The sequence below is a fragment of the Anabrus simplex genome, chromosome 4 (genome assembly GCF_040414725.1).
Source record: "Anabrus simplex isolate iqAnaSimp1 chromosome 4, ASM4041472v1, whole genome shotgun sequence".
Taxonomy (NCBI): domain Eukaryota; kingdom Metazoa; phylum Arthropoda; class Insecta; order Orthoptera; family Tettigoniidae; genus Anabrus; species Anabrus simplex.
In genome coordinates, this window is record NC_090268.1 from 331,824,751 (window position 1) to 331,844,090 (window position 19,340).

At 36.9% G+C, this 19,340-nt stretch overlaps 1 protein-coding gene across 1 annotated transcript in view; it reads right to left on the reverse strand.

The window, feature by feature from the left end:
* The window catches only part of Cpsf5 (cleavage and polyadenylation specificity factor subunit 5), a 131,037-nt gene that overhangs the window by 42,810 nt on the left and 68,887 nt on the right, over window positions 1-19,340 (reverse strand). Inside the window, exon 4 of the mRNA XM_067145724.1 lies at window positions 17,747-17,912. Within this exon, the coding sequence (XP_067001825.1) occupies window positions 17,747-17,912 (166 nt within the window). The remainder of the gene's footprint in view (window positions 1-17,746; window positions 17,913-19,340) is intronic.

Below are 19,340 nucleotides of genomic sequence, written 5' to 3' on the forward strand. Positions count from 1 at the left end.
AAAAGAACAAACACGTACTATGTACGTAGATGTACAGTCTGAATTTTTTTTTTGTACCGAAAGGACCACAAAATAAGGATATACTGTATTATGAAAGTAACAGCAAGAGCTAGAACTCTGCTAGGTATATTCTACTACAGGAATATATGTACTGTACTTTGCTGAAGTGAATAATATACTATCTTGGTACAAATTGATTCATGGTGACAAATCTTCCCATAATAGATATTTAGTACACAATAGTTTAATATACAGATAAACAGAATTATAACGAGTGATTAACAATACGGAAGACAGCAGATCTTAAAACTAAACCAGCAATACAAGAAGCATTACTTCCGGCTAAGTCAAGGTTGTACTAATGTGCAGTAACAGTAGTTTACGATACACAGATTTTAATGCATATACAGTAGTATGAGGTTTGTAAATGTTCAACCTCCAATATTTTTCTTACTGTACTTACATACACCATGGAAACATAGGCTTACTTGGTAACCTGGACAGTTTCTGAAAGCTACAACTCTTGAACAGATTTCTTGACATAAGCCAACATATACTGGTAACAGGTGGTTTTTGCACTGAAGAACTTCCTAACAGTCAAAGATACAAAATGTAACAGCATAATATGACATATTTTCATCACACCTTATTTCTTTCTTTGCATAACAATTACGAATATGAACAATCTGAATAGGAAGATTGGCATTTTAAATACAGCACACATCCATGTGTGTGAGAGAGATATGTATATGAAGAACAACAAAAAGCTATACAGAATGCATAAGAATCTTACTGTTTTAAAAGCATCTCTATATGGTTTATCTCACTCAGCTATTGTGAAGGAAGATACAATTCAAACAAACTTCGTAAATAACATCATTACTGTCTGTCATGAGAAAATCTGCATCATTTAATTAAGTTAACACGCCAAATTTTAAGAACATTATGTGTACAGAGCTCAGCAAGTATGGCCCAAGAGTTACCACTGAGACTCAAGTGTCCCAGGTTCAAAGTCTGGTCCTAGCCAAAATTCCAGAAGGTAAGTGGACTAAAACAGGGTTGATTCAGTCTTGTAAGCAGAAATGGAAAGCGGTTCAATTTCAAAAGTAGCAACTGTGAATTAAATAATTAAAATAATATTATTGCTTTATGTCCCACTAACTACTTTTGACGGTTTTCGGAGATGCCGATGTGCCAGAATTCTGTCCCGTAGGAGTTCTTTTACTTGCCAGTAAATCTACCGACATAAGACTGACGTATTTGAGCACCCCCAAATACCACCAGACTGAGCCAGGATCGAACCTGCCAAGTTGGGGTCAGAAGGCCAGTGTCGGAACTGTCTGAGCCACTCAGCCTGGCTCTGAACTGAAAATCAAGGTTAATAATGAATAGTAAATTGCATTGGGCTCACATCCCACAAAAACAAAATCAACATATCATCATGAACTGGGCATGCCAAATGCTTGGGATAATACGGCTCCTTGGGCCTAATCGTTAAATTAGTGTACGCCCAATATTTACATGATAAAGAAATTCTCATTTTATCAAGGATTGAGCATGGAGATGGAAAATCACTGCTGTAAAACTATACATATACTGCACATGAAAGTGAAGAAGACAATGACCATGCTGCCACACCCTTATCACTTTCTTTTATACTGCCAGACTCAACAGGAAGTAATACATAATTTGATATGTTGTAGCTTGTCTTTGGCTGCTGGATTTCTGATGTACTGAATTTGATATATTGTATGAGTAAAATGAGTAAGCCAAATATTCTGAAATACTTCAACTGGAAAACTGTGTGTAGTAACAGAAAGCAATACCATATTAATGTTGAATATCAAAGCAAACACATTTCTTGAATGATACTACAAGTATAAAATTGCCATTCAGATATGGATTCAACTATCCACAGAGTCGGAAATCAAAGAGCCATCTAATCAGCGACGAATCAATATTTTTAAGCTTAACAATATTAAGCATGAAAAAGCTGGAATTTATGTTTCATAAACTTATATTTTTCATTATAACATAGGCAGAAAAAACAATTCATTGTTTGTAAAAAAAAAGGTTATTTTAACGACCATGGAGAATGTTCTGGATTACAAAATTTTGAGAGAAAAAAGAAATAATTACAAGGATATTAGACGAATATAAAAACAAGAGAGAAGAATGATTTCCAAGAATGGAAAGCTCAATAGCATGCAAAAGTGGATAGATGTGTTAAAATAACTAACACATCTTTTCTAACAGAGTAAACATAGATCCAAGGCAATGAAATATAACAGTTATTTCTGAAAAGGAGCAATGTAATAATAGCCCTACTTTTTATATTATATTTTACATACCTCTTACTTGTGAGCTACACTACAAAAGTAGATCTCCTTTTTTTTTTTTTTTTTAAAATATCCTAGATTTAACATTTTCAGGATTATTAGTCCCACAGAACAGTTTATAAAATCATTTTGCTTCATCTCAAAGGAAGAATATTCTATAACTTGAGGGATTTGTTTTATGAATGCACTTACCATAATCACATTTTAAAAAAAATAATAAAAAAAAACTAGCCACCATCTGAGGTAATAAATATGTATTATGAAAGAACTACCAATGGAAAGTAACTAATTGCCCACAAAAGAACGGATATGACCATGATGACGGATTGTCAGAAAACTAATGAAACCAGGTTATCAACCTCAAGCTGTATTTTCAAACTTCTATTGTTTCTTCACAGGACCTAATTTTAATATTTATGTTACTGTGCACAACACTATCAAATTTATTCTGTGTTAACTGTGAGGTAATACTTTAATTTTATGAACAACCATGCAACCAGCAAATTAGTATATATGAACAACTTAAATCATAATTAAATCTGACAACATTGTAATATAGGAGTGTACTTTTCATTGTATGATTGAGGTCATTTGAGTGAAGGAAGTCAGCTGTTCAAACTTCTGACTATTCATGACAAGGAGTGAATTAAGGTCCAGCCAGGATTAGTTGGTTAGGAATGAGAGGTAGGCCTGGCTCGTCAACCATATTTTTATGGATTGGCTGTCGTATCTGTCACTAACAGGTTACGTTGTCGAGATGTGGATTACCCGTGTCAAACTGCTTTAGCTGAAGACAATTTTAAGTATTGCCTCCTGGAAATCTAAAGAGTAAAACTACGTAGAGAAGGATGTACAAACTAATCTCAAATCATCATGTCAGTACAAATATTTAAGCCAATTCAATGTAAAATTATCACAGTCCTCATCAGCCAAACAACAATCAGATAATGATTAAATCTATGGATGAGAATTCTCACAATTCTCTTGAAGTCAGCAGTCAAAATCAAGATAACTTCATGACCCATCTCGAGTTGAAGTGAATAGTGTTGCTCTCTCTAAACTCTATTCTAAAAAAAATAACACATTACAAAGACTATATGTGTGAAGTAATGTTATTTCTTTGCAAACGTTATATGTAGTAATCTAAATCTGTTTACCTTTACTTTTCACTTCAAAGTTGTCGATTTCAATTCTTAATTGATACTCATGCAATTCAGCAGAACAGCATCATACAGTCACTGCTCATTCAACTAACATTCGACCCACATACAAGAATATCATTTTGTTTACTACCGTGTGACTGTTCTTGGCACACTAGTGAATTCACTTACCATGACGAGTTTCTTTCGTATTAAAATGGAGCAATATAGCATTATTAATTAAGTTGGTAGGCAGTCTTTGTTTTGGCGTTTACAATTTAGTTAACTAATTTCAATTTACATAACTTTTTTTGAAAGTTCCATGCAAAGTGAAGTGAAGATGGATAAGCCCATTCCTTCTCATGTAAAGCATAAGAAGGGAAAAGCATTGAGAGGTGGAGTAAAAACAGTGTGCTTTTAAGAAGTTTACTGATGCAAATCCTGGTAGTACTCTCAAGAATGTGACTGGGTTAGTAGCTGTGACTAATAGCATTTAAGTATTTATTGTGTTAGAAAGGAACTAGAAACCATAGGAACAGTTGTTCCAATGAAAAAGGAGAGAGAGAATAAAGTGAAGTTACCAACTTATTCCTGGTTGCCAGCGTTTCACCCTAGTGTGCTAAATTGGGCTCATCTGTTCGTAAATAGCACACCTACCAAGACGCATTGCTAGTACATACCGTGGAGGCCACTGCGTAGGCTATTTGGGGACACCGGCAGTGCCAATAAACTATGAGAATGTCTCATTTTCAAAAATTGATGCTTGCCTGGCCATCAGATGATAAAGATGTTGATTCCCATAGGGAACCTGAAATATGTCCCGCATGAGTAAATTTATAATACCAATATAGTCGGTCTGTTATTGGACATTATAAATTTTCCAGCTAACTCATTCCTGGTTGCCAGCATTTCGCTGGATGCATTCTTGAAGGAATTATCTAGCGATACAAAGAATCTTTCAGCAAAGGGGAAACTCTTGATAATTATGCATATCAGACACAAGTGTAACTTACAAGAGTATGATTCGCAATTTTAGGTTAGGAAATTTTCATAAAATAATTTTTAATATAAAGTAGTAAATATCTTGTGAGTTTTAAATTGAGATGTAATAACATTATATTATAAGAAGAATTGGTAGTAGGGAATTTTGTATCTGTGTATCTTTATATTGGTGTAACTTTAATTTGTGTAAAAATCTGCACATGGCATAGCAGTCAAGATTATGCAACCAGGAAAACAGCTACTATATCAATAAAGACAGTTGAAGCTGGATTTCGGCAGACGCTGCGCTGCATGGAGCGAGTCTATCAATGTGCGTGCGTGCTACGAGTTTATTGGTATTATTGTGCACGACTGTTACAGTTGCTGATTATTGCTATGGAGGTTACTGTTGACGACAATTGATACTGCAAAGTGGGTGCTGCACGAGTTCTTTACGGGAGCATTACTGCATAATTACGGAGTCAAGAGTGCTTTGCTTGTTAATTGAGATTCCCAGTGAGCGGTTGTTGCTTGGTAAGACTATGGATTTTTTTTCCTCGCCGTGGAAATGCACATTGTGGGTAGCCTTTATATGTGTAGTGTGGGGGTAATATGTGGTTCACAAAACTAATTATGACTTGATGAAAAATAGGCCAATTGTTCATTACTTGCTTATTCTTGGAAGAATACAACATGCTTGTTGCTATTTAATGTGGAGAGAGCCTTTATAAACTTATGCGAGAATGTAACTGGGTCATTATTCTGTTACATTGTCCACTGAGCATTCAGATTCATAAATCTGTATGGACTTAGTGTGTGAACAGTTTTCATTTATACTTGTTTGGCTGCAGTTCTCTTCGCTTCACTTAATTTGATATTTTCTTCGCGAACACCCGACTTGATATGTATGTAGCTAAGATTTGATTTGATTTCACGTAGCATGCTGATGTGTCTATGTTAATACCTCATACAGTGACAGTACTTGGTATTCTCAAACGGTGATGGTGCTTCTTATTCAATGTATATACGAGGTCAAAATGGGATGAAGATCTCGTCTTCTAAACGGTCAGTAAGAAGCCAAGCAGTCTGTAATCTGGATAAAGATTAGTTGAATTGGTGCAGTATTTCCTGGGTGATATTTAGGAGCAACCAACCAACTTATAGATGGTTGTGGCAATTGGAAAGGCCCAGAACTTAAGATTTAAGAAGTGAGTGTTGTGTTAGATTAGGGATGCACTTAGTAAATTACTGGTTTCAAATCATAACGCTAGTTGTGACACCTTGTCCTTACTAATTAATATGTTGAGTGAAAATAATGTGTGTTTGAATCTGTTATAAGGGATACCAGATGAGGTACACATGTATAGTGTAAATTTTAAAGTGATGGCTACAGAATTATATTATGTTGTTTGTGAAACAGGCAAGATGGAAATGTAATTGTATACTGTGAGTAATGTTAGAATTTTTGGTAAACTTTAATTCTCAGTAAATTTAATAGTTAAACTTATAACTTTTACTGATGGAGTGAAAACCTGGCACGTTACCTAAATGTCATTTCAGGGATAAGCAGTAACAGGTACAGCAAGTTTGGAGCATCCTCAGCCTGATGACCGTCGCCTTGGGAGAGGGAGTTCTGTCATGCTCTGTGAGTCAATTATTCCTGTAATTTTTTTTTTGCAGGTGGCGCCCAATTTTGTTATTTATACTTCATCCTAGGGACCCTTCATCCGTTTAGTATTTTCAATTTCTCCAAGCAGTTACAAATAGTGGGTTCAAATCCCACTGTTGGCAGCCCTGAAGATGGTTTTTCCATTTTCACAACAAGCAAATACAGGGGTTGTACCTTACTTAAGGCCATAGTCGCTTACTTGCCACTCCTAGCCCTTTCCTATCTCACTGTCGCCGTAAGATGAATCTGTCAGTGCAGTGTATTAAAAAAAAAAAAAGAGAACTTGTGCGGCACATATCAGATATATGATATGCATTGCAATAAGGAAGGCAAGTTTTAAGATTACCTCTACCATTATATTTTGAATCCCATTCAAAGTATTTGGAGCCAAGTAAAGTGGCATGTAGTTATTATTATTTCGTATGGCATGAGGATACATTGTTACAATTTGGTTATTAACTATATTTATACATTTGAGCTCATCAATATCTGCATTGCTGCTAAAGCTGAATGTCCAGTTTTGTTAGCCAACTCACAGCTTCATCACTGGCCTCGTGGATATCCTTTATTGTCCCACTGAATCTTCGGAGTGGGCATTCTGTGACGATATGTTGAACGGTCTGAGGCACATCAGAGCAGTCGCAATAAGGATCGCTGGTAATCTTCCACTTGTGTTTCCAGAAGTTGCATCTGCCATGTTGAGTTCTGATCCGATTAAGTGATGACCAGATTTTTCTGGGTAAGTTGAAACCAGGAGGTTGCATAACTGGATCCGAAATTAGACCTAATCTGTCAGGGTTTGAAGCTGCCCACCCATAGCGCCAGGCAGTGTTAGTATGAAATTCATCTTGGACTAGCCTCTTTCCTAGTAACCAAGAAGGTTTCCTAGATTTCAGCCTGAGAGCTTCACGTAGGCAGTCTTGATGTATTGGTAGAAGAGGATTGTCACAGCATTTAACCCATTCTTTCTTCAGTGCCATTTGTCTTCGGAGATGAGGAGGTGGAATGTTTGAAAGAACTGGTAACCACTCCAAAGGTGTGGATTGGATGGTTCCTGATATAGCCCTCATTGTATCGTTTAACTGAGTGTCTATCTTCTTTGTATGGGCACTGTTGAGCCATACTGGGCAGCAGTACTCGGCTACTGGGTATACTAACGCAAGTGCTGTAGTTCGGAGGGTGGATGCAGATGGGCCCCAGCTTGTTCCTGTGAGTTTGTGCAGGATGTTATTGCGGGTTTTGATCTTGGCAGATGTTTTGCGTACATGTTCGCTGTAAGTCAAAGATCGATCCAAGGTAACGCCTAGATATTTTGGATGAGGATTGAACTTCAGTATATGACCTCTGAATTGAACCTGAGGGGCATAATTAGCTTGTCTGTTGCTCAAATGAAAGCAGCTGACCTCTGTTTTTGTTATGTTTGGTTTCAGTCGCCAGGTTTTAAAATAATTATCAATTCTGCAGAGATCTTTAGTGAGTGTGGTTTCTGCTCCAGCAAAATCACTAGACTGGGCTGCCAAACAGATGTCGTCAGCGTATATAAACTTCCTAGCATTAGTTGAAGGTAGATCTGCTGTATATACGTTGAAGAGTAATGGGGCCAATACCGATCCCTGTGGTAATCCGTCACTCAGTTTGTAAGTTTTACTTATGTTGCCATGTAGGTGTACTTCAATCATTCTATTAGCCAACATATTATTCAGCAGGGTGGCAAGCGTCTTACAAGGGATTAACTTCAGGAATTTGAAGATCATTCCTTTTCGCCAGACTGTGTCATATGCTGATGACAGATCTACGAACACTGCTACGGTCTTCTTTCGATCTTGAAATCCCCTCTCAATATGGGTGGTTAGGGCTAACACCTGGTCGGTACAGCTGCGGCTTGGTCTGAAGCCAGCTTGTTCAAGTGGTATGTGCTCTAGGATTTTGGCTGAGATTCTATTGTATATTACTCTCTCCAGTAGTTTGTAGCAGACACTTAAAAGGTGGCATGTAGTGCGAAACGACAAAACTTTTACCCTCATGGAAGTAAGAAACTGCTGCTGGAAGGCATCAAATTAGTGACTCCTCAACGCCGGGAAAGTTGTGTAAAACATGTCATTAAGATGAAAGAAGAAAAGAATGTGGGACATAGCCGACAGGGATTCAGAAACCTATCTTTCTACCACCGGCTACATTGGTGAGAACATTAATCTCCAGAATTATATTGAAAATATCATGCTGATTCATTTTGGTGACTGTATAAATGTACGCTTCTTATACGCTAGTTACAAGTTATTTGAACTAGTTATCAATCTTGCAGTGTCCGGCTCCATGGCTAAATGGAGCCGTGCTGGCCTTTGGTCCAAAAAAAAAAGGTCCGGGGTTTGACTCCATGTCGGGGATTTTAACCTTAATTGGTTAATTCCAATGGCTCGCGGGCTGGGTGTGTTTGATGTCTTAATCATGAGAATCACCATAGGTAGGGCCCATCTTCATATTTGATTGATGATTTTATGTGAGTAGTACTGCAACGTGCACGTGTTCGGCGTTGTTATTGTCGACTCCCAGGTAATTTGAGATAGGGTTCAGGTATACTGGAGATTCACAACATGCTATAAACATTTCTCTTGAAGTGTGGAACTTAAGCTGTTTCAAAGGAACACATTTCCATGTGTTTTACACATATACACATGTTAACATCCTTTTAGAATATTTTGCCTGCAAAAAAAATCTGTATATTAGATCTCCCTATCATTAGTTAATTGGCGATTCTTTGAATGCAGCTGTTTCTGACCTTAACCGACCTTCACCATCCTAATGTCCAGAGTATGCCATGTACTACTATCTCAAAATATGTTTCCTGTGTTGTTTAAAATATTATTTACGTTTACAGCCTAGGAAATTCCAAAAGTAATAGCTAGTATTTAGAGCCTGGGTAGCTGTGCATCTGGGTGTGTGATGATGATGATGATGATAATGAGGTAGGAAGAGAGTAAAACCTGGTGATGACACACAGCCTATTCCCGCCGAATAACACTAAGAGTTAACATCCCCATCCAACGGATTAATCACTATCAACAGAGTCACATGCCTCTAGTCTATTCCCTTTCATTCCCGGTGGAACATAGGGCCTAGACGAAATTTCTCCAGCTTGTTCTATCGTCCTGTATTTCATTGCAAAAGTTATCTCCATAAAATCCGGCCGGCATAAATTTCGTCTGGTTTCTGTAATAAGTTTAATTCAGGTGTGTGAGTTATTAGCCCACAACACGCTAATTCCAGTGGAGAGGCTGCCTCCTGTCTGCGCTAGACCGCAGGATTTTTCTGTAGGGTTTATCTCCCTTAGCCTTTAAAGATCCCTCTTTACCACAAGGCAGTGGTTTCTTCTTTATTTATCCCCAAGAAGAAGGGTTGCCTCATCCGCCAGCTTCGCCGCCCCAAAGAACTCCTTCTCTACCGTTGCTGCCATTGAGGTCTTCACCAGAGCCTCGTTAGCCGTCACTTTTCAGCGTTCCTGTAGGGCCTTTACAGCCACCGTAGCGGTCATGGGGCACACACAGTCCCCACCGTACATCACCCCTACACAGGCAATCATTCATGCCATTGCCCACCTCCCACAACGTGGGCGAGGGGTTGGCCTTGTGGGAGGCGTCACATGCCTCACTCTGTATTAAAACTGTGGAGAGGTTTGGAACTGAACCCGGCACACAATCTACAGGGTCTTTCACTCAAAGTGGGGCTGGCTGGCGCAGCACAGCGGATAGATAGGCGAGCTGAAGGTCAGACAAGCACATGGCAACTCGCTGAGCTTCGGGCATAATCTAAGTCAAATAATTTCTCACCTTGTCACAGAAGATGTTGGAAATGTCCTCCACCTGCATCTACACATTTCTGGCTTCATCTAATGAAATTTTCATTCGTAAGTATTAGTTCAACTTGTTCAATCAAATCAATCAATCAATCAATCACTACTGATCTGCATTTAGGGCAGTCGCCCAGGTGGCAGATTCCCTATCTGTTGTTTTCGTCGAGTTTTCTTAAATGATCGCAAAGAAATTGGAAAATTATTGAACATTTCCCTTGGTAAGTTATTCCAATCCCTAACTCCTCTTCCTATAAACGAATATTTGCCCGAATTTGTCCTCTTGAATTCCAACTTTATCTTCATTCTGTGATCTTTCCTACTTTTAAAGACACCACTCAAACTTATTCGTCTACTGATGTCCTCCCACGCCATCTCTCCTCTGACAGCTCGGAACATACCATTTAATCGAGCAGCTCGTCTCCTTTCTCCCAAGTCTTCCCAGCCCAAACTTTGCAACATTTTTGTAACGCTACTCTTTTGTCGGAAATCACCCATAACAAATGGAGCTGCTTTTCTTTGGATTTTTTTCCAGTTCTTGAATCAAGTAATCCTGGCGAGGGTCCCATACACAGGAACCATAGTCTAGTTGGGATCTTACCAGAGACTTATATGCCCTCTCCTTTACATCCTTACTACAACCCCTAAATACCGTCATAACCATGAGCAGAGATCTGTACCCTTTATTAACAATCATATTTATGTGATTACACCAATGAAGGTCAGAAAGTTACCATGTGCCCGTCTGACCTTCAGATCGCCCATCTACACACTGCGCTGCGCTGGCTGGCCGGCCCCACTTTGAGTAAAAGACCCTGTAGTTACTACAAATTATACACCACCATCTTCCTTAGCCTGCTGGCCAACATTCTGGTAGTCATTCTCCCCCACCAATAGAACTTGAACCAGCTAACCACAGAGTCAGATCTTAACTATCATGGCCACCAGGTTGGGCTATCTAGACCCCAAAACAAAATACAGGGTGGGGGAAGACACCTCAGATATCATTCTTTGTATACAAATATTATAAGATATAAAAAATAGGAAATCATTTTCTATACTATTGCATACAATTTTATTGATGGGACCAGTAAAAAGAGAGGTACCTAATAATCCATTTTTAGGCTTTCCTTTAAACTACCACTCCAACCTGTACTGACAAAATAATGTTTGAAACTTCATTTACATTTCCTCTTTCCCTTCAACTTAAAAACAGTTTCATAAGATTATGTTCTGGCCATTTTTACATATTATAGGAAATAAAAATCCAACTGAAATCCCTTTTGATGTTTATCATCATGAAACAAGTTTCCAGTCACTGGAAAAAAGTCTGTTCTGAATATAAGCCTCTCCATCATTTTCTGTGATTCTATCACTTCAATGAACCATTTGTTTCAAGCTTTTCCTCTCTTCTCAACATAGTTCTTCATCTCCTTTAGCCAACTGTCTCTCAGTTGGCCTCTTGCCCCCATCCACCTCGTGCATTCTTCTGGGAATACTAGAAGCATTTGACGTGCCTATAACATCTTCGCCAAGTATTTCGAACTTTTCACTTTCTTCAGTCCTTCTTCAAGCGTATCCACTGTTGGTCAGTTAGTTTTTCTTCCTTGTTCTCACAAGAAACTCACTAGATGAATTTAATTCTGTGCAGTTCCGTTGCTTATGTCCATGCATTCAGCTGCTTCCTCTTTACTACTGCATACTTATTTGTCTCATCCAAGACAAAACAAAGCATGGGGTAAAAATTCAGACATACAGAGAAATTAGGCAACGGAATTAAGAAATGGACCAATGTAGGAAACTGTAACAAGGAAGTGTTAATAACACGAACAGACAAGACAGGTGACAGTTCCACCATTACTTTTACTGTTCAGTTTAACATATTTTTTTTTGGTACTAGGCTACATTACACGCAAACTGACGAGAGAAGTAGTATTAACATTGTTTAACATATCTTTTTTAAAGTTAAGAACTTCATATTTAGGTTCCGTATTGAAGCAGAATTCACATCAAAGAAAAGTACAATAAGTTCCACCTTTTCAATACATTATATTATGTGACAGTTTTACGTTACAGTTAAACCTTCACATTTTTATACACTCGGGACCGGTTTCGACAGTGTCCCTGTCATCATCAGCCAAGAAAAATTAATCGAGGACAATAAACCTTACAATACTTCAGGTATGATATAACAGTGAATATAAAATTATACATTATCTATCTACAAAAAGGTGTGAACATGTCCAGGTAAAAAATTTTACGATTTAAGAAAATCATAGTCCTGTAGGGTGTACACTTATAAAATTTCTAATTAAAATAACGTGTTAAAAATCTGCTGTTATATTATAGCTATTGCAGAGTATGTTTATAGGTGTAAATCTATGAAGTTTTGGCACTCAAGACATATAGCTATGTTTGACAAGTTGAAGGTATTCAAACATTTAGTTAAATGGTGTTCCACTTAAAATATGTGATGCAGTTCAGCTGAGGTTGTAATAAATATGTTTGTAGGCTTGATTTTGGTATTTTTAACACTCGAGACATATAGCCATGATTTTAGTATTTTTAACACTCGAGACATACATCCATGTGTGACAAGTTAAAAGTTGATAAAACATTTAGTTAATGGTGTTCCACTTAAGATATATGGTAAAGTTCAACTGAGGCTACAACTTGGACCTGAGGAGCAGATGATTATGTAAAATATCAATATAAGTAAAAATGAACAATTTAAATGGGTCACTGCTTGTTGATGTAGATGATCAGCAAGTCCTATTAAACAATTATACATGTCGACGTGTGGTTGTATATCATCTTGCTGAGAAGTAACAAAAGTCCTGGCTGAAATGGTGCTTGTAGATCTTATATTGTAGGTTGTGATTACGTAAATTGATTAGAAGGGATCCTGATCCAAGTCGGAACCTATAAGAAATAAAACGCGATATAAAGTTACCGTATTTAAGAAACGAAAGGGAGTTAAATTTCGCGAAGTATTGGTGAATAAGAAACTCACCTCAGGTGCCAAGTTGATGGTAGACAGAACGTAGTGGAACTGACAGGCTGAGGAGAGACGAGGCCTAGAAGGGAGCAGGGAGGGGCGGAGTTACTGAGTTAGGGGAAGGAGGCAACGCGGTAGAGGCGGGACTGTGATCAGGTGGGCGCGTGCGATGGTAGGGGAAATATGTAAGCGTGTTGTGTATTGTTTTGAAGATGGATCGGTTTTTTGGTATTTTAAGAGTGTTCATTATTTTGATAAAAGTGTCAAAAAGTATTGTAGGTTTTTCGGAGATGTAACATATCTTTAGCAGAATTTTGCACTGAAAACATTTCTTCAATCTACTGACAAGGCTCCTTTCTATTCATGCATCATAAAATACACACATACTGCTGAGATTATGATCCTGCAACCTTAACACGTTAAGCGCCACAATTGACACGGAGGACATGGGTGTCTGCTGGGTATAAATTGATTACATACGCACTTGTCTGCTTCTTTACAGCATTTGACAATATTAAGTAACCATCAAGTCCCCTTTGGTTACAATTCATGCTACAGACTCCAAAATTATACACAGTTAATTATACATTGGGATAAGAGAAAATTATTTATTATACATACCATGTTATTACATTCAAGTACGAGAAAATTTATCTTTAGTTTGCAGCTTGCTTGTCATTCACTCTTCCACATAAATACAACAGAATACATTGATACAGAGAAATTAGGCAATGGAATTAAGAAACGGACCAATGTAGGAAACTGACACGAGGAAGTGTTAATAACCCAAAGGGACCAGATAGGTGACAGTTCCACTATTACTTTTACTGTTTAGTTTAACATATTTTTTTTTTTTGTGTACTACATTACACGCAAACTGACGAGAAAAAGAAGTTCAATGTTTTTGTGCAACTTGTCACTTAACATATACCTACCTCACACGTGTTACTTTATTCCCCTCTTCCCTCAACCTGCAGGAGTTACAAGCTGAGAATCGGACAGTATTTGGAGCGTGCACGGTTAGCGTTTGTGTGATCACCATGGCCCCTGCAGTTTCAAGTTTCCCAACAGGCCACAGCAGACACTATCGTCTGCCTTACTTTATTTTTGTTTTCTTACTATTTTTTTTTTTTACTTACTACTTGCACCATTACAAGTAAGTTTCCTTCAGTGGATAAAATTAAATATAATAAGCAAAAATATCAGAAGTTTGTCCACATATACCGGTACTTTTCTGCAAGATGCATGGTTCACCTTCCAAATAATAATCAGAGTAAGTCAAAAGATTCAAATTAACTTTGAACAATGGTTAAAACAATATCCAACTCAAACACTGGGAAATGTAAAAGAAGTACACAACATCTGGATAGACCATATTAATGAGCTCTTTTCTATGAACGAGCATCCAGCATTATATTGAACATCTTTAGTCACATGGTCATACTGAGATAAAGAGTTGCTCTCCATTAGTAACTTCTCTCCTAATACTCGCATAATGACAACAAATTTTATTACAAATGTGATCAAACATGACTTCTGTTAATAGTGTTTTATGTTTAAAGTAATCTAAATACTGTGAAACCTGTTATACTGAATTCAGAGCTAATAAGAGGAGATGTCATCCATGTACATTTAAAATACAGGTCAAATATACTATGATTCTACAGTGATGAACCAGAATAATCATATAAATGAAAATTTAAAAAATAAAAAATAATCTGAAAAAGAAACTATAAAAAACATTCTCAATGTCCAAATTTTCTTACCGACAGGTATTAAAGAAGCAATATTAACCATTTCAGGCAGATAAGCATTAGGTACAGTAAATTTTTTTTTTTTTACAAATTTTTACAAAGGTTTAAAACAAACACAATAGGAAATTGGCTTCTGCATTGCTGAAATCATCATAAGCATTCAATGAACGTTAATGATCGTAAAGAACGCCCCATTATCTGCACAGATTTATATACTGCATGCACAAGGAATGTAAATGAAATTTTACAACAATAAAATAATGAAATATTATTAATGACCCCCATAAGTACAATACTATAGAAAGCAACAGATATTACTGAAAATACATTATTTAGGACGGATATAGTGTAGGCTTCAATCAATCAAATAAAATTTATCTGCATTTAGGACTGTTGCCCAGGTGGCAGATTCCCTATCAATTGCTTACTTAGTCTTCCACGCCATCTCTCTACTGACAGCTTGGAACATACCACTTAGTTGAACCGCTCTTCTCCTTACTCCCTAGCCTTACTTTTTTTTGTCAGAAATCAGACAGAACAAATCATGCTGCTTTCCTTTGGATCTTTTCCCATTCTCATTAATCCTGCTGTGGGTCCCAAACACTGCAACCATACTCTAACTGGGATCATAGCTGTCCATCTTACAACACTATTGAGGCCTTTTCGCAGCCGCTCACAATCCTGTAACTAATTTACTACTCTATACATTAACATCGAAATGAAAATAACGATGACATCATCTGTAAACACTTTATCTGTAATTCTAGCTCTTTACTCGTATCATTTAGATATATAAGAAAACATTCAGGTCCATTATCAATCAAGACCATTTTTTCCTTTTCTTGTTAGTGGTTTAACTTCGGACAAACTCAAAGGTTTACAGCGATGCAAGTATGGGAAAGGGCTAGGATTGGGAAGGAAGGAAGGAAGGAAGGAAGGAAGGAAGGAAGGAAGGAAGGAAGGAAGGAAGGAAGGAAGGAAGGAAGGTAGTGGCCATGGTCCACCTCCAGAATTTTCCTAGTGTGGAAACTGGAAACTACGCAAAACCAGGGCCACCAACAGTGGAATTTGAATCCACCATCTCCCAACATCAATCAGAAGCAATCATCACAGATCTCCATTTAGGGCTGTCAACCTATTGTTTATGTAGTTCACTTCTTAAATGATATCAAAGATCTCTGTTGATAAACGTTTCCAATCCTTAATAATACTGCCCTGTAGAACCCCCCCCCCCCTTTTAATCATTACAGTTTCAGATATTGTTTCACCCGCTCTAATTTTCAGAGTTCTACTTTCCAGAAATTTAGCAACCCAATCACTATTTTATCTAGCTAATAAACCCCATTTTCTGCAACAATTTCTACCTTATCAAAAACCTGGCTGACTGGCCAGTAATTATCTTGTATAGCTGCAAAATATCAAAGCATCAAGAAAAGACCAAATCATTGCAGAATTATGGAAAAAATGCAGGAGAAAATCTCATAATAAAACTAATCAATTATAGAAGAAATCTGGCAAACCAAAAGAATCCCAAAAGATCAGAAGATGGCTGCACAAAAAAGGAAACAAGATGAACTCCAACAACTACCGTGGAATTTCATTAGCCTCGCCTCTGTAACTTACAAAGTTCTGTCCCAAGCCCCCCTGAACCAAGCAGAGCCCCAACTGGATCCAGAAATTGGCAAATACCGAGGTGGATTCAGGAAAGGCCTATCATGCGTAAAACAAATTAACAAAAAAAATCTCTTTAAAGTATTTTCAAAGTATGACAAACAAAAGTAATGTTATCACATTTGTCGACTTCAAGTAAATGGATTATCCCCATCACTCTTCAAATTGTGCACTCGAAAAAGTTGTAACAGAATGGTGAAAAACAGGTGCACCAATAAACATAATCAGTCCAAAACATGAAGGCACAGAACTGGACTGTTTAGAATTTGCAAACAACTCGGCACTAATTGTCCAAGACATTCCCAATGCACAAAACCAATTTGAACTCCTGCAAGAACAAGTAGCGAAAATTGGGTCACAAATTTCATCTGAAAAACCAGAATTTATGACAGACATCAAAACTGCCCCATCTGAACTCCAAATTGGCTCAACCACAACTCTTGAGTGGAATAATTTAACTATTCAGGTGAACGGATTAATAAAAATTGCAACGAAAAAAATCTATTTTCACGCAGTGGTTTTGCTGGGATTATTATTATTATTTTTTGCTAGTTGCTTTACGTTGCACCGACATGGATACGCCTTATGGCGACAATGGGACAGGAAAGGGCTAGGAGTGGGAAGGAAGTGGCCGTGGCCTTAAGGTACAGTCCCAGCATTTGCCTGGTGTGAAAATGGGAAACCACGGAAAACCATTTTCAGGGCTGCCGACAGTGGGGTTCGAACCTACTATCTCCCAAATACTGGATACTGGCCGCACTTAAGCGACTGCAGCTATCGAGCTAGGTGCTGTAATTATTCAAGGACAAACAATAATGACTTAAAAAGTACTGCAAAATATGTTTACTATTGTTTACTATAAGTGGACTTTCATACTGATGAACAAATGATTAGAATTACATTCTAAGACAAAGGAAGTATAGAGCTGAATATTATTTCCTAAATGAGAAAAAACAGACCCTGTATATCAAGAGGAAGAAGTGGAGAAGAGAAAAGTGGCATTAAGCCTCTTGCTCTGATCTAGCATTCTTAAGTACTCAGCAGGTTTCACAGTATTGAAAAGATAAATGGCAGCAATAATTTCAATTTTAAAGACATACAAAGCAACTTCCTTATTACATGAAAAATGTTTACAGAATTTTCTTTACATGTCACAAGATAAAATTTATTTTTATTTCAATCCATGATACCTTGAAATAAATGTACTAATGAGTTGAAATGTGTGTGAATAAGAAAACATTGCCATTCTGTCTCTATATAAAGTATGAAATTAAAATGAATCACACATATACATTATATATTAACTAGGATATAGGAAAATCTACAATGCATAATGGTCTTTTTTTCCTACCCTTCTCCGCCAACTGCACAAGAAATAGCCGCTTGTGTTCTTTTGGCTTAGTGATGTGAGGAGGGACATAGGGATACTGTGGCGGTTCGAAGTTCGGTCTCCACCAGTTGCCTATCGTATCCTCAATCACCCAATCTTGTTTCACTCCATCTTGCCTGCCAAGAGTCTGTAAGCAAGTAGGATTACAACACAAGCCCAAACTAAACTGTATTTAGATGCAACAGCAAGCACACACACCAGGGTTGGGCTTTTACAATTGTCATTACAAAGATGTAACAATTTTTGCAAGTATTGTGATTACCATTCTCAATTTGATTTAGAAATTTTAGTTTGGTACTGTCCTTCACTATTGTTACTGCAATACTCTTTATGCACTGTAATACACATTTTCTGTTGCTTGGAATCATATAACTTAATAATAGAAAGAGGTTAGATTCAACAATGACTTTTTTTCTGTACTTCAAACAATAATTACTGGATACAATGTTTATATTTTAGTGTCATAACTATCCTCCTTAGAATAATGAATAATTCTTGCAGGGTAATTACATCACTTTAAATTAAAAAGAGTAGTTTGCAGTCTTCAGTCTTAAGTGACTGCTGATACTGAGATCGCAACCAAAATTAGAGAGAGAATTCTGGTTAGGTTAATTCTCTTCCAATTATTCCTTTATAGTAATACAATGTAGATACATTTTTATATTTGAAATTTGTGTAAAACATTGCTTAAAGTAGTATCACGGTTTTAAAAAATCACAGGCAGTACCATATCCAACTGCTCATATACTAGAAGGAACCCACTGTATTTATAATGGTTTACTACATAAAAACAAAATTGATAACATGTTAGAAATAGGAAGCAATTATTTCACAATACCTTGGGAGTTCAATAAAAAATAAAAAATCTCTTTAAATACAATACATAGGTTTTGCCATTTAAATATTGTCAACAGATATTAATTTGCAATACAGTAGATGTTATATAGACTTAAGTCTCTGAATTTTATAAAAACAACATTAAGGCAACACATCCCTACTAAAGAAGACAATATTAAATGGAGATGTCTAGCAGTATAATTAGCAAATGGATAGCATTTAATATATGAGTATAATCCTGTACCAAGCACCTAATTTCATTTATCGCAGAAGATATAACTAAGTCAGGAAATATCCGCTGAGAAAATGTAATGAATATGTCAGAACACTCGTGAATGCTCACACTATGTGAATTCTGAACAACACTTTTAGCCTGTATTTTGGTCAGAACCCTAATATACTCCTTATAGAGTAGGTTTCTGAATTTATAAAATACAGAATTCAAATCCCAGTAAGTTATGTCAGATTACACCAGTGGCTTGGAAAAAGGATAACATTAATTAAAAAAAAAAAAAAACTACAGTTTCTGAGCAGTAAATTTGTTAACCATCACAGTATACTAAGTACACAGATGGCCTTCAATAAATCATTAATCAATTGAGGAAAATTAGGTTAGAAAAACATTTTTATACTTAAAACATTAATTTTAAGTTACTGTATTATGATCTGAAACTTTTCACAAAAGAACACAACAGAATCATTCTACCGTAAATATAAG